Source organism: Bufo bufo, chromosome 8 (assembly GCF_905171765.1).
Source record: "Bufo bufo chromosome 8, aBufBuf1.1, whole genome shotgun sequence".
In the NCBI taxonomy this organism is placed as follows: Eukaryota; Metazoa; Chordata; class Amphibia; order Anura; family Bufonidae; genus Bufo; species Bufo bufo.
Window position 1 is genome coordinate 194,500,973 of NC_053396.1, and position 14,441 is coordinate 194,515,413.

Consider the following 14,441-nt stretch of genomic DNA (forward strand, 5'->3'; position numbering starts at 1 on the left):
TCCTCCACCACTTCACCAGTCGTTCTATGCCAGGCTGATGTTCTCCTACAGCATCCTACAGTGACAGGAATGGCCAGTGACAGGATCTCCCACACCCCATTCCAACTTCGCCTCCAGTGACTGCAACCTGCCAAATACAGGCTGCAGCCTGGGGCTATGCCGATTTGTGTCCCACATCCCTTTCACACCAAGTGCCACTTACAATTCCTAAAGTCCAAGATAAACATGGCCCCTGTGTGCCATCAGTTTTTGACATGGCCAACATCTTCCCAAGTAGCTGAGCTGACCACATCTGGACGATGTCTACTGCTATTACACTGTGGAGGAGAAAGGCAGGAGCTGTGACATCGGCTTGTTCTGTCTGTGAAACCGGGCACTTTACTTTGGGACAAGGAAGCTGCGCAGCTGGCACAAGGGCAGGTGAACTCTCTCGTGTTAGGCGCAAGAAACATAAAGGTGGCTAGATCCAGAAACTTTGGTGCTCAAACAGTGAGGGAATATCTTTCCGGTTCTCAGGGGAGACAGCGCTTGGGTGTTCTATTTTGAGTCCGCCACATGAGAGGGCCCTCCCTATGAGGTTACTTCTTGTTAAATCCCCATTATTGTGCTGCTGGTTAGGACATAAGTGAAGCATTGATTTCTACTATTAATCTGTTTTCCCTTAGTCCTAACAGCAGCACAAGTTTCCTGCCCTAAGTAAGTTACTTCTTTATAATAAACACAAGGTGGGAGAGGATGGATGTCTTTATACAGTATAGGCTAAGTGGTCTCTACTTAAGTAGTGATTAATTTGATTAATTAAAAAATTCCATCTGCCTTAATAGTACACAGGGGCAGAAATGCCCCTATTATTCAGCTGCTGTTAGGACTATGGGAAAAAATATTTAATATTAGAATTCAAAGCTTGTTGCTATTGTGTGAACATAACATTAAAGGGGTTGCACCAAATGTATAAGTTACAGAACACAGTGCTCAGCCATCTCTGGCGCTCCGATATAGAATTAATGGAGCAGTAGTGTGCATGCAAGACCTGCCCCTCCATCAGAACGGGGAAACGGGACCCCTGTTCTCAGGATTGGTGAGGGTCCTAGCAGTCAGATCCCCAGAAATAAGCTAGTTGTCCCCTATCCTGTAGATAGGGGATGACCTATCAACCTGGTACAACCACTTTAAGAGCTTCACTGTCATAAAATGGCCGATAATGACAGTAGGTTTTATTCAATGAGAAGCAAAATTTTAGATAAGTTAGACTTTAGGTTTATTGCCATTTTTGTGTCACAAAGCAATACCTACAATAAAAGCCGTACGTACATACAGACCATTATGGCTAATGTTTTTCCACCATCAACATCTAAGTTATACTGCTGTATATAATACCAAGTAAAGACTTCCAAGTATGAAGAATCACAGCATGATTCTACAAAAAGTCAGAGGGTAAGATTCTTCATAAAACACTGATAGCAGAATAGAATCTTATATCTGACAATATGGATCGAGTTACTGAGGGACTTTGGATCCTGGTTATTTATTTATTTATTTTATGCACTTATATAGCGCTACTATATTCCACAGCACTTTACAGACATTAGCATCCAACTGTCCCCAATGGGGCTCACAATCTAAGGTCCCTATCACTGTGTCTTTGGAGTGTGGGAGGAAACCGGAGAACCCGGAGGAAACCCAAGCAAACACGGGGAGAACATACAAACTCCATGCAGATGTCGACCTTGGTGCTGCCCATATGTACTGATATGTACTGATATGCTATGCAGTAACAGGAGGATTCCTGTAGAGATTTCTCACCTGCAAAAGAGTCTCCTCCCAGTTACCTGATGTCTCCTTCTTACCTGTATAGTAAGGAAACTGAAAGATGCAAGAAGTTTCCACGGCTGACCTGTCTCCCGTCACTTGAATTCTGAACGTTAGAGAGAAGATTTCTCCACATTGTGAAAATGAAGGAATATCTCTCCTGGAGACTGAACTATAAAAGTAGAAAGATGGAAGGGCTTGAGATAGAGCTGAGATTAACAGCAGAGAGACACAAGACAACCAAGCAGGTGAGTGTCTTCTCCTGGGTGTATACAGATTAATGGGAACCAGTACACAGTCTGTGATTTTGGACATCAGACATGGTTTAGTAACTCATCTCATATTCACAGATTTCCAGAGAAAAGAAAAGGTTGAAGCATTCAGCAGGAAGCATTGACCATGGACATCAGATTGTTGGCTTTGCTGGTTTCTCTGGTTGTAGTGGGTGGACGTCCACACAGGAGACTCTGCCCTTTGTTCCAGCACTCATCCATGTCTACCTCCGAAGTGAAGTCCCTCAGACATCTGCGAAATGATCAGGTCCGTGTAAAGCGCAGCTTTTATTTCCATTATTGAATCCCATTTCTAGAGTGATATGAGGACATTGTGTTGAGGGTTATTCGCTCTATAGCATCCAGAGGAGCTTCCTGAATGGCATGTATGAGCTCCAGATAAGGTTATAATACCTGAAAACTAACTGACCAAGCCCGTAGATGGAGGGACAGAACCAGGGAAACAATTCTGGTTGTCCACATTGTAGTAACCTAATTTTTCTTCTTCAACAGCAAAAGAAAATATCCGTTGATGGAGTGAAATGTTACACCACCATGACTGGACACAAGACATCTATATGTAACCTAAAGGTATGGAAATAAGATTCCACCAAAGCCTTTGTCATATCACCTAACTCTATAGATGAGCAATGGCAGAACCCCTCATATCACATTTGTATTTTGTTCTACAGCCAAGTGACCGGCTGATCCTGACCCTGGAACGAGTGTCGCTGACGCTGGACGTCCTGACTAATATGTCTACCTCTGACGCTGTAACAAATTCTATAAAGGCTTTCCTTAAATTGAGAGACCAGCTGATAATCTGTGTAAGTTCCTCCTTCTTATCCTGTATATCCATCACACTTTGGCCTGTGAAATGGACCAAACATGGTGTAAATTCCTTATATCCTGTTCTCCTTTACAGAGATCGTTGCCTGAATACAGTGACCCTGCCTCTGAGCAGCTGGAGCCGTGGCTGAGTCATCTCCAAGATTTCAAAGACAAGGTACGTGTCTTACTGACGCTGCACACTGATAGTTTACAGAATATTGTCTGTGTAACATAGTAACATAGTAACATAGTACATAAGGCCGAAAAAAGACATTTGTCCATCCAGTTCGGCCTGTTATCCTGCAAGTTGATCCAGAGGAAGGCAAAAAAAAACTGTGAGGTAGAAGCCAATTTTCCTCACTTTAGGGGAATAAAAATTCCTTCCCGACTCCAATCAGGCAATCAGAATATCTCCCTGGATCAACGACCCCTCTCTAGTAGCTATAGCCTGTAATATTATTACGCTCCAGAAACACATCTAGGCGCCTCTTGAATTCCTTTATTGTACTCACCATCACCACCTCCTCAGGCAGAGAGCTCCATAGTCTCACTGCTCTTACCGTAAAGAATCCTCTTCTATGTTTGTGTACAAACCTTCTTTCCTCCAGACGCAGAGGATGTCCCCTCGTCACAGTCACAGTCCTGGGGATAAATAGATGATGGGATAGATCTCTGTACTGACCCCTGATATATTTATACATAGTAATTAGATCTCCCCTCAGTCGTCTTTTTTCTAACGTGAATAACCCTAATTTTGATAATCTTTCAGGGTACTGTAGTTGCCCCATTCCAGTTATTACTTTAGTTGCCCTCCTCTGGACCCTCTCCAGCTCTGCTATGTCTGCCTTGTTCACAGGAGCCCAGAACTGTACACAGTACTCCATGTGTGGTCTGACTAATGATTTGTAAAGTGGTAGGACTATGTTCTCATCACGGGCATCTATGCCCCTTCTGATGCAACCCATTATCTTATTGGCCTTGGCAGCAGCTGCCTGACACTGTTTTTTGCAGCTTAGTTTGCTGTTTATTAAAATTCCTAGATCCTTTTCCATGTCAGTGTTACCGAGTGTTTTACCATTTAGTATGTACGGGTGACTTGCATTATTCCTTCCCATGTGCATAACCTTACATTTGTCAGTGTTAAACCTCATCTGCCACTTATCTGCCCAAGCCTCCAATCTATCCAGATCCCTCTGTAGCAGTATACTGTCCTCTTCAGTGTTAATTACTTTACACAGTTTAGTGTCATCTGCAAAAATTGATTACTTACCCACTTACAGTTACTTACCCACATACAGACGTTTTCTCCCAGTCCGAGCATTCTCATTTTATATACTAACCTTTTATGTGGTACAATGTCAGATGCTTTGGAGAAGTCCAGATACACGACATCCATTGATTCGCCGCTGTCAAGTCTAGAACTTACCTCCTCATAGAAACTGATTAAATTAGTTTGACATGACCGATCCCTCACGAAGCCATGCTGATATGGCGTTATTTGCTTATTTCCGTTAAGATGCTCTAACATAGCATCTCTCAGAAAACCTTCAAACAGTTTACCCACAACAGATGTTAAACTTACCGGCCTATAGTTTCCAGGCTCTGTTTTTGGACCCTTTTTGAATATTGACACCACATTTGCCATGCGCCAATCCTGTGGGACCTTCCCTGTCAGTATAGAGTCTGCAAATATCAGAAATAAGGGTCTGGCTATGACATTACTTAATTCCCTTAGGATACGGGGGTGTATGCCATCCGGTCCTGGCGATTTGTCTATTTTGATCTTTTTAAGTCGCTGTTGTACTTCTTCCTGGGTCAGACAGGACACTTTTAATGGGGAATTTATTTCAACATTCAGCATTTCATCTGACAGTTTATTTTCCTCAGTGAATACATTGGAGAAAAAAATATTTAACAGCTTTGCTTTCTCCTCGTCGCTCTCTGCGACTCCCCCCTCATTACTCTTTAAAGGGCCGACACCTTCAGATTTATTCTTTTTAACATTTATATAATTGAAGAACATTTTAGGGTTAGTTTTACTCTCTTTGGCAATTAATCTCTCGGTCTCTAGTTTGGCCGCTTTTATTAGTTTTTTATATGTTCTATTTTTTTCCTTATAGTTTTTGAGTGCTTCCGTGCCACCCTCCTGTTTTAGTGTTTTATATGCTTTCTTTTTGTCATTTATTGCTTTCTTTACAGTTCTATTTATCCACATTGGTTTCTTTTTGTTCCTTAACCTTTTATTCCCATACGGTATGTACCTCTCACAATGAGCTTTTAGGATGCTTTTAAAGATATCCCATTTTGTGGCTGTATTTTTATTTGTGAGGACTTTATCCCATTTAGTTAGGCCTATGGCCTCTCTTAGTTGGCTAAATTTAGCTTTTTTGAAGTTTGGTATTTTTGTTCCTCCCTGTAGAAATGCTCTTTTGAATGATAATTGGAAGGTTATTACTTTATGGTCACTATTTCCCAGGTGTCCCCCAACCTGCACGTCTGTTGTTCTGTCAGGTCTATTGGTTAATACTAAGTCCAGTATGGCCGTCCCTCTAGTCGGGTCCTGAACCAGTTGGGAGAGATAATTGTCTTTGGTTATTGCCAAGAACCTGTTTCCTTTATGAGATATACAAGTTTCAGTTTCCCAGTCTAAATCGGGGTAGTTGAAGTCCCCCATAATAACCACCTCATTATGATTTGCCGCCTTGTCTATCTCGTTTAGTAGTAGATTTTCTGTGGACTCTGGTATATTAGGTGGTTTATAGTAAACTCTTATTAGTAATTTATTGTTGTTTTTAGCTCCATGTATCTCTACCCACAGTGACTCCACATGTTCATGTCCCTCACTTTTATCTTCACGGAATGTGGGCTTTAGACAGGACTTTACATAAAGACAAACCCCTCCCCCTCTCCGGTTTTGACGATCCTTTCTAAACAGACTGTAACCTTGTACATTAACCGCCCAGTCATAGCTATCATCCAGCCATGTCTCAGTTATTCCCACTATGTCATAGTCCTCCTCACACATCACTAATTCCAGTTCACCAGTTTTATTAGTCAGGCTTCTGGCATTAGTATACATACATTTGAGAGGTTTATGTATATTTTTTACCCTACACCTTTCCTTCTGAACTGTTCTAGTCCCTCTTTCCATTCCTCCCCCAGTCCCACTACCTCGCCCCCGGTCTCTATTTGCACTATCTTCCCATCCTGTAACGTAATTACCCTCCCCCCCAGTCCCTAGTTTAAACACTCCTCCAACCTTCTAGCCATCTTCTTCCCCAACACAGCTGCCCCTGTGTAAGGAGTAAAATGATGAGGAATTTATTACAGATATTGAAAGCAGAAAAAGTTATGGGAATTGTATGTTTTAGTTAGGAAGAAAAGGAGGGTGATGTAGCTGTCAGTGTCTGTCTGAGACTGCCTGCTGTGAGAGGGGAGAGGGAGCATCCAGGGAGAGGACAGGCTTTGGAGCTTTTAATCTTATAGGCTGCTTTATTCTGCTGTGTATTTCTCTTGCTCTGTGATCATCTAGTACAGGACGATGGCACAACTGGACCTTAGAACTGACAATCACACTATAGTGCTACCCACATTCAGTTACTCAGCATTGTCACCATTTAGGGAGAGACTATTGTGATCAAAACATAATGAGATATCTTGCTGTCCTCCATTATAGGCCTCCCATGTGTCCAGGACGCTGTTGTGCTCAACCTTATCTCATTAAGGATGCAAAACGGGATGTGTCCAAGTGATCGCTAGTCTTGAGCTGTTAATCCCACTGCAGTCCTACCCACATTCAGTTACTAAGCATCAGGGGTGGACTGGCCATAGACCCTACAGGGAAATTTCCCGGTGGGCCGATGCCCAGAAACCACCCTCTTAGCCAAAAGCCAGGTACAAAAAGACCTGATGCTCCCAGCCATAATTAAATTAGGCAGTATTTTGTGCTGCACTGTAGTATCTGGGGCCACCTTTAGGTTTTTTTCCAGGGCCACTTTAAGTTCCCAGTCCGCCCCTGCTCAGCATTGTCACCACTTAGTGAAAGACTTTTGTGATCAGTACATAATGAAATATCTCTCTGTCCTCCATTATAGGCCTCCCCTCAATGTGTCCAGGACGCTGTTGTGCTCAACCTCATCTCATTAAGGATACAAAATGTGATGTGTCCAAGTGATCCCTAGACTGTCTCCAAGATGGACTCTTTTCTAACCATATGCACAAGGATCATCAAGACATCAGTTTTCTATCTTCTGTCATCAAATATTGTTCAGGAAATATGAGAAACTACCTGGAGGTTCACCTATAACCGTCCACATGACCTTTTATTATTATTTTATTTATTATTGTATTTATAATTATATTTTATACATTGTAATATTTCTCTAATTTTTCTATATCTAATAATATATTGTTTTATACAGAGAATTTTCATCCCTGGAGGATACATTGAATTTGTGAAATTATATGCTGTTATATATGCTCAATTAAACTAACATTTTCAAATATCTATTTCTGTTTAATATTTTTATTTTTTTATCTTCTCTGGAAAAGCAAACTTTTTAAAAATATTTTACATGAAATTTACTGACAAACCAGCCACAATGCCTTGTAGGGCTAGCTCAGATGAATGTAATGATACCTTTCATTGATCCATTGCTTTATTCAAGAAAAAAAATATTTGTAATTCATATGCAAATTACCAGTTAAATGCACTGAGGGCGGGCCTAAGTTACTCTGTGCACTTTTGTTCCCCATTTCCTCTGTCAGCCCCTCCCTTTCCTTAATTGACAGGGCCTGCACAGTCATCTCACCTGACCCTGACATGTTCTATAATTTGCAGCATGAGCACACAGATGTGGACGGCAAACAGATTACGTCCGTGTGCTGTCCACTTTTTTGTGGCCCTACAGAAATGAAAGGGTCCGTGGACCGAAAATATGGTCGTGTGAATGAGGCCTTATACTTTCACACATTAAAAGGTTTCACTCATTCCGAACCCTTGTTCACAAGATATCCCCCACTAATTATGAAAACGTGGGCCCCGCGTTCGCCCATTGGAATGGAGCAGTGGTCACACATGAAATTGCCAGAGATAGCTGAGGGGATAAGTGTATGTAATAGGCCAACCCTCTTTTTGGATGTTATAATGCGTGTTAAATCCCCAAATGAGACCCCCAAATAAATACAGAAACCAAACTTAGACCCCTGGATTCTTTTCAGACCTTCAAAATGAATCCAGACCACGGGCTCATACTCCAAAAAGTGGGCTCTTAAAGTGCATCTGTCACAACACACCACTAGGTGAAATGGTTGGCAGCTCTTCATCTGCAATTGTAAGCAGAGTCCTATGTCCTCACTGGCATCTTTGTGGGTTCAATCAATCCTAAGAAATTTTTTTTTTTATAATATGTAAATTACCCTCTAGGTGCAACAGGAGCAGTGCCATTGCACCTCATTCTATCCAGAGGCATTCCCCCATCTTCTATGTTGCTCCCCCACCTCTGTGATGTACTGGCCAGGCAGTCCGCTGGGCTTATAATAAGTCATGGGTCTAATATGTCCAGTCTAGGAACCAATTCCTCAAAGCATGAACCATGTAAGCAATGGACATGAGGACCAATGGACTTACACAGATCAGAAGATCATCTCTAGTTTTGAGGAGCATCATGAGTGACTGTGATACAGGGTCAGGTACGGAAAAGTGGACAGATTTGGCAGAACCTCTGTGGTTATTATAACTTGCTCCAATATCAGATTTAGATGGTTGCTCGGTTGTAGAAGAGAAGATGTTGAAAACTTTATAGGTTCCTGAAGATGTATATACGGAGAAGAAAGTGGACAGCAAGAGAAGAGAGAGCTAGATACGTATGTATTTACATCAGATGTTCACTGGGCTGCAAAAGAAATAATGGTAAAATCACTATAATTTCCTAAAACTAGTTTCTTGAGTATATCTGGAGGGAAAATGGGCTTTTTTAGAGATAAATATTATACAAGAAAGTGGTGAGCAACAGAAGAGACATCTAGATGTGTACTTACCTTTGGGTCACATACAGATCATGATATCATCCGAAACAAAACCTGGGACAGACAAGTCTGCATCTACAAAATATCGTCCCAGTCATCCTGTTCATAAGAGAATTTTTGGGGCAGGGAATGAGAGTAATGGTGATCAGGGTTTTGGAAAAGCCATCAGTAGTGTCTGTGGTAGATTATTCAGAGGGAGACTCTAGAAATAGCGGAACAGATCACTGGTTTGAGGCTCTCCAAAGGAGAAAAATGAGGAGGTGATACTGTGCTCAACAGGTGAAAACAAGGATAGGGAAGGTTGGATGGGGAAATGAGGGTGGAAGTGCAAGCAGATCAGAGGATCCCCTGGGGGTCCCATGGTCTCACACAATAATGGCCCAAAAGACCTAACAGAAGACAACCCCACTTGGAGCAGACTTTGTAGCCAGTCACCAAGGTCTATTAGACTTTACTGATGATATGGTACTGTCTGGGTTCCACATGTAAAAGGGTGATGCCTGGAAGAAAGATCTCCCTTCAAGAAACCTTGGCACCAATGATAATCATTAGAAGATCAGTATTAATGTTAAACAATTTTTATTTTACAATTTCTTTGAAATTCATATACAAAACCAATGAAAAAATCCAATAAATAACATAAAATAATAAATACATGAATTATAGATATGAATATATTCAAATAAATTATAGAAATATTGTATACAAAATATAAATTAATCTTTTTGAAAATAACAAAGAATATTCATCTTTCTTTAGGGAAATTCATCAAAAGTACAAAAATGTTTACAAAAATATAAAACGAAAAATAGCCTAGAAAACATTGATGATAATGAAATACCAGCAAAGATTCTTCTTCTGTGTTGTCTGAGGTTTACAATCCGTGGACAGTGATTTTCTTCGTTTTCTTTCAAATATTTCATAGTCACCATTAGTCATAGGATGAAGAAGATTGACTTCATGGGGGATGCTACCCAATTTAAACTTGGAGATTAAATCCTCTAGACTTGTGGATCATCTTTAAAGCTTCTTTGTAGTTATTTTCCATGAGCCCAACACCCAACATCTTCCACCATTAGTGAGATGAGGCTGAGTAACACGGCGTCCTGGAGACATTGTGGAGATGCCTAGAATAAAATAGGCAAAGGGTTATTAGGCACGTTGTGGATTCACCATTAACTATAAATTCCTCATCTTCATGTCATCTTCTCTATCTTCTATCTATGTTCTTTCTTCCTTATATCTTTTCAATGAAATTAGATCATTGTATAATGTAAAGCTCTCTGATCATCAGTAAAACCTCATCTACTCTACATGTCCAGATTTCTCTGCTCCACAATGAAGGACAGGATAACATTGGGGCATGTCAAATCTGTTGGCCAGTATCGGATTTATTACCTCATCCACAAAGTGCTAGAGATGGTGCAGCCATGGCTTCAGCTCCTCAGAAGGTGTTTTACTGTGTCCTGGTGATTCCCTCTGAATGTGAGAAATATGATAAGTTATGGGTCAATATGTCCCATACCAGAATAAAAACATCAAATTATGAACCAGGCAAACAATGAACATGAGGACCATATGGACTTACACAGATCAGAAGATCATCCCTGATTTTGAGGAACACCATGAGTGACTGTGATACAGGGTTGGGCACAGCAGACGTGGACAGATTTACCAGAACCTCTGTGGTTATTGTAACTCGCTCCAATGTCAGAATCAGACGATCACTGGACTGCAGAAGAGAAGAAGTTGAAACAGTTATAGGTTCCTAAACTGGTTCCTTGTGTATCTTCACAGTTAAAGTGGATTTCATGTAGTGGAGTATTATGTAAGAAATTGGCGAGCAAGAGAAGAGACAGACAGATGTGTACTTACCTTTAGGTTACATAGAGACGGATTGTGTCTCATCATTCTTTTGTAGCATTTCATTGCACTGGTGGACATGTTCTTCTCCTGTGGAGGGTTAAAGCAGGATTTGTTGGAGCATCATGTAATGTGTATTAAATATATATATCTTACATCATGTAATAAGTATTATATATATTATATTATATAATGTAATAACTTTATGGAAAATATGTTCTAGTGGAGTGTGACTACTGATGTCTAATATAGAGGATCAAGAGTCAAAAAGTCAGGAACCACACAAAGATGCATTAATGCATTAGATAAATATGTGCAGCTATGAAGTTGGTTACTCTACCATTCTGTTAGAATATAATATATAATGGAAAAGATTGGATCAATTATCTTGCAGATTTGGTTTCGGTCCGGACTTTTGACACAACCTCCATTATTGAGAATCAGACTCCTTTCAGTAGAAGACAATCTTCCTCCTTACATGTTCATTCTGCAGTTGTCTGATAATCTTGATGTCAGTGGAAGATACTGATTTATATCTGGACTGCGATCAGCATCTCTTGTGTGGATGACCAGTCACGGCCACAAGTAGAATACAGAAGACCACCAGTCTGACGTACATGGCCTGCAGTATTGGTGCTGATCTGAAGACTTTTCTTCTCTTCCTATGAACCTGTGTATAAGATATTAATACATATGATTATTGTACATAAACCCATCATGTAAATGTCCACAGCTCTGATCTTCTGTATATACATCCAGGAGAATACACTCACCTGCCCGGTTGTCTTGTGTCTCTCTGCTCCTGATCTCAGCTCTGGCTCAGGTCTTCTCATCTTGCTCCTTTTATACTTAAATCTCAAAAAGACAAATTTCTTCATTTTCATGATGTAGAGAAATCTTCTTTCTAACGTTCAGAATTCAAGGGAAATCCTTAGAGCTTTCAGTTTCCTTACTATACAGGTGAGAAGGAGACGTCAGGTAACTGGGAGGAGACTCCTAACAATCAGAAAACTCCTACGGGAGATGCTATGTACATAATGAGGATCCTCCCATCAGTCAGTAACTACCTCTGTATTATTACATGTAACATCTGTAGATAGCAGGGATTCCTGTATTACTGGAGGATCATTAGTGAAGAATCTGCATTCACACTCTATTTGGGCATATACTAAATTAAGTAATTTATACTGAATGTGTAACGTACATGAAGGAGTGTAAAGCTGCATAACTTCTGCCCTGTCCCTCCACAGGAGAAGAACATTTCCAGCAGTGCAATAAAATAATAAAGAAGAATGAGACATAGCCGTTTGTATGTGACCTAATGGTAAGTTCATATCTAGCAATCTCTTTTTTTGCTCATCACTTACTTAAATAATAAAGTCTTCTAAAGTCTTCCCTACACCTTCAAAATACATCTTTAGAAATTTCATCATCTTTTCAACATCTTCCCACTTAAAGCCCAGTGACCGTCTGGTTCTGACTTTGGATGCTCTGGCAAATGTGTCCACATCTACTGTGCCTGACCCTGTATCAGTCACTATCATGTCCATTGCTTGCATGATTTGATGTTTGGTTCTGTAACTGGACATACTGACCAGTAACTTATCATTATCTTGTATTTCGCGCATGTAATGGTAATCACCAGGACACAGGGAAAGACCTTCTAAAGAGCTGAAGCCATGGCTGCACCATCTCCAGCACTTTTTGGAAGAGGCAAGAGTCAGACAATGATCTGCACAGTTAACATGCGCTAATATCACCCTGTCTTTAATGGTGGAACAGATACATTACCCAGGACATATACAGTAGATGAAGTTTCTCCACAGCATCTCCAGGATGCCATTGGACACTAAGAATTTACTATTTCTTAAGATGTTTGGTTACTGAATGACCAAACACCAAAACCATCCACACGTGACACTAAGTATAATCTCAATGCTCTGTACACGGACAAATCCAAATTTTGGGATCGTGTGCACTGAAAATTAATAATAAAACATGTGATGTTGCAATGAGCCGGGGTGTGGTACGGTTACACGGACGCCAAAATATACAATAGGTCCGAATATGGGTATAATAGTATGTTTTTTGTTCGTGACGCCAATTGCAGCATGTGCAGGGTACAGTCTCAGGGCCCTTTAAGGTGTTGCAACTCACGTACCAGGTGAGGAATGCCAGAGTGATGTAATGTCTCTGTGTAGTAGTAGGTATAGTGTCAACGGTGTCTCCTACCTTGGTACGGCTGGACTCCTGGATCCTGGCTCACTTGCAATAAATGAGTGTTGCTAGTAGGAGTAATGGCGGATTTTAGTAGTAGTAAATGAGATCCAGACTTGTAATATAATCCAACTTGTCTTTACTGATTGCAGCTTGAATCCATATGAGATACAGCATTAGTCTTTTGGGTCCCAGCAGGTTTTTGGCAATGTATGGCAGGGATCAATATCTCTTCTGCTCCTATACTATGTGCCTGGAGAATATGGCAGGAATCTGTCTTCTGCTCTGTCTATCTTCTGCTAGGTATGGGACTGACTAGCTGAGGAGGAATTTGGCTTCTCCTGGTCTCTGGATAGTTACTCACAGTTCTGCTCACAGGGAATGGCTCGTTCTGGAGATCTGGAGGTGCTGCTTGCTTTTCACCAGTTGAGGCTGAAGGGCTCAGACTGGGGATGAAGATCTTTGGTCTCAGCCGAGACTCGATCCTGGGTTGGGATCCCTAGAACTGGGAGCTCCTACCAGCACAGCCTTCCCCTAGCAGGGGTAGCTGGCACACTAACTAAACTTCCTTCCCTCCCCATGAGGTAGGATGTGGGCCAGCCCACTTCTGCTCATAGAAGGGGGTAGCTAAACTGGAATATACTATTCCAGTCTAGATATACTAAACTGTTGCTAAGGTCCTGCTAAACATTGCTGCCACATGCTGGTGTACATGGAAATTACAGCAAATACATGTAACAGGCTTAAAAAAGGGGCATTATTAAGGATGTGATATTGACTTACACAAGATGACAGTACAGATACACCTAACAGGTTGTAGCGAGGAGAAAGAGTTTAGTAACATAACTCTGGGATGTTACAATGTCACCACTCTATACATGCAGGATTCCAGTTTTCCATCTATGAAATGTGTTATTTTAATGTCCTGTACAAATGGAATTCCACAATTTTTCCCATGGGTGGAATGAATAGAATGAAAGCATGATAGCATCTGAAAACGACACCTCTGCATCTACAACATCTCAGTGCAGTCCACCTGCTGATGGGAGAATTGCTGGGGAAGGGAATGAGAGCAGTGGAGATCACGGTTGTGAAAGAGACAGCTGTAGTGTCTGTGGGTGTATTATTTAGAGGGAGACCCCTATAAAATTGGAAAAGATGATGAGTTTGAGGACACAAAAATGGCCCCAAAGATCAAGCAGAAGACGACCCCACTTGGTATTGATTTTTCCTGTGTGTACAAAGACTCTGTCTGAGTTCCACATGTTTAAGATCCAGGGGTAAAAAAAAGGATGATGCCTGGAAGAAACAACTCAAGAAACCATGAAGACTTCAAGCTTCATGGCACCAGTAATAATCATCAGATCATTATTACTGTTGCACAATTTTTATTTCAACATTCCTTTGAAATTTATATACAAA

The 14,441-nt window shown here is 41.0% G+C and overlaps 1 protein-coding gene and 1 pseudogene across 1 annotated transcript; one reads left to right on the forward strand and one right to left on the reverse strand.

Moving 5' to 3' along the window:
* Positions 1-1,952: 1,952 nt before the first annotated feature.
* Positions 1,953-7,181, forward strand: LOC120978142 (interferon lambda-3-like). The gene is made up of 5 exons (XM_040406370.1): positions 1,953-2,057; positions 2,595-2,672; positions 2,774-2,908; positions 3,007-3,087; positions 7,007-7,181. The coding sequence occupies exons 1-5, from the start codon at positions 1,953-1,955 to the stop codon at positions 7,091-7,093; spliced, it is 486 nt and encodes a 161-aa protein (XP_040262304.1). The 3' UTR covers positions 7,094-7,181.
* A 2,795-nt stretch (positions 7,182-9,976) lies between these two features.
* Positions 9,977-11,686, reverse strand: LOC120978143 (annotated as a pseudogene).
* Between the last annotated feature and the right edge of the window lie 2,755 nt (positions 11,687-14,441).

What these genes read in the sequence shown, in the direction of transcription:
- LOC120978142 (XM_040406370.1), top strand. Translation starts at nt 1,953, where the DNA reads ATGAAGGAATATCTCTCCTGGAGACTGAACTATAAAAGTAGAAAGATG. An exon ending in GACACAAGACAACCAAGCAG is followed by an intron (nt 2,058 to 2,594) that starts GTGAGTGTCTTC and finishes CTTCTTCAACAG; the next exon opens with CAAAAGAAAATATCCGTTGA. An exon ending in TCCAAGATTTCAAAGACAAG is followed by an intron (nt 3,088 to 7,006) that starts GTACGTGTCTTA and finishes CCTCCATTATAG; the next exon opens with GCCTCCCCTCAATGTGTCCA.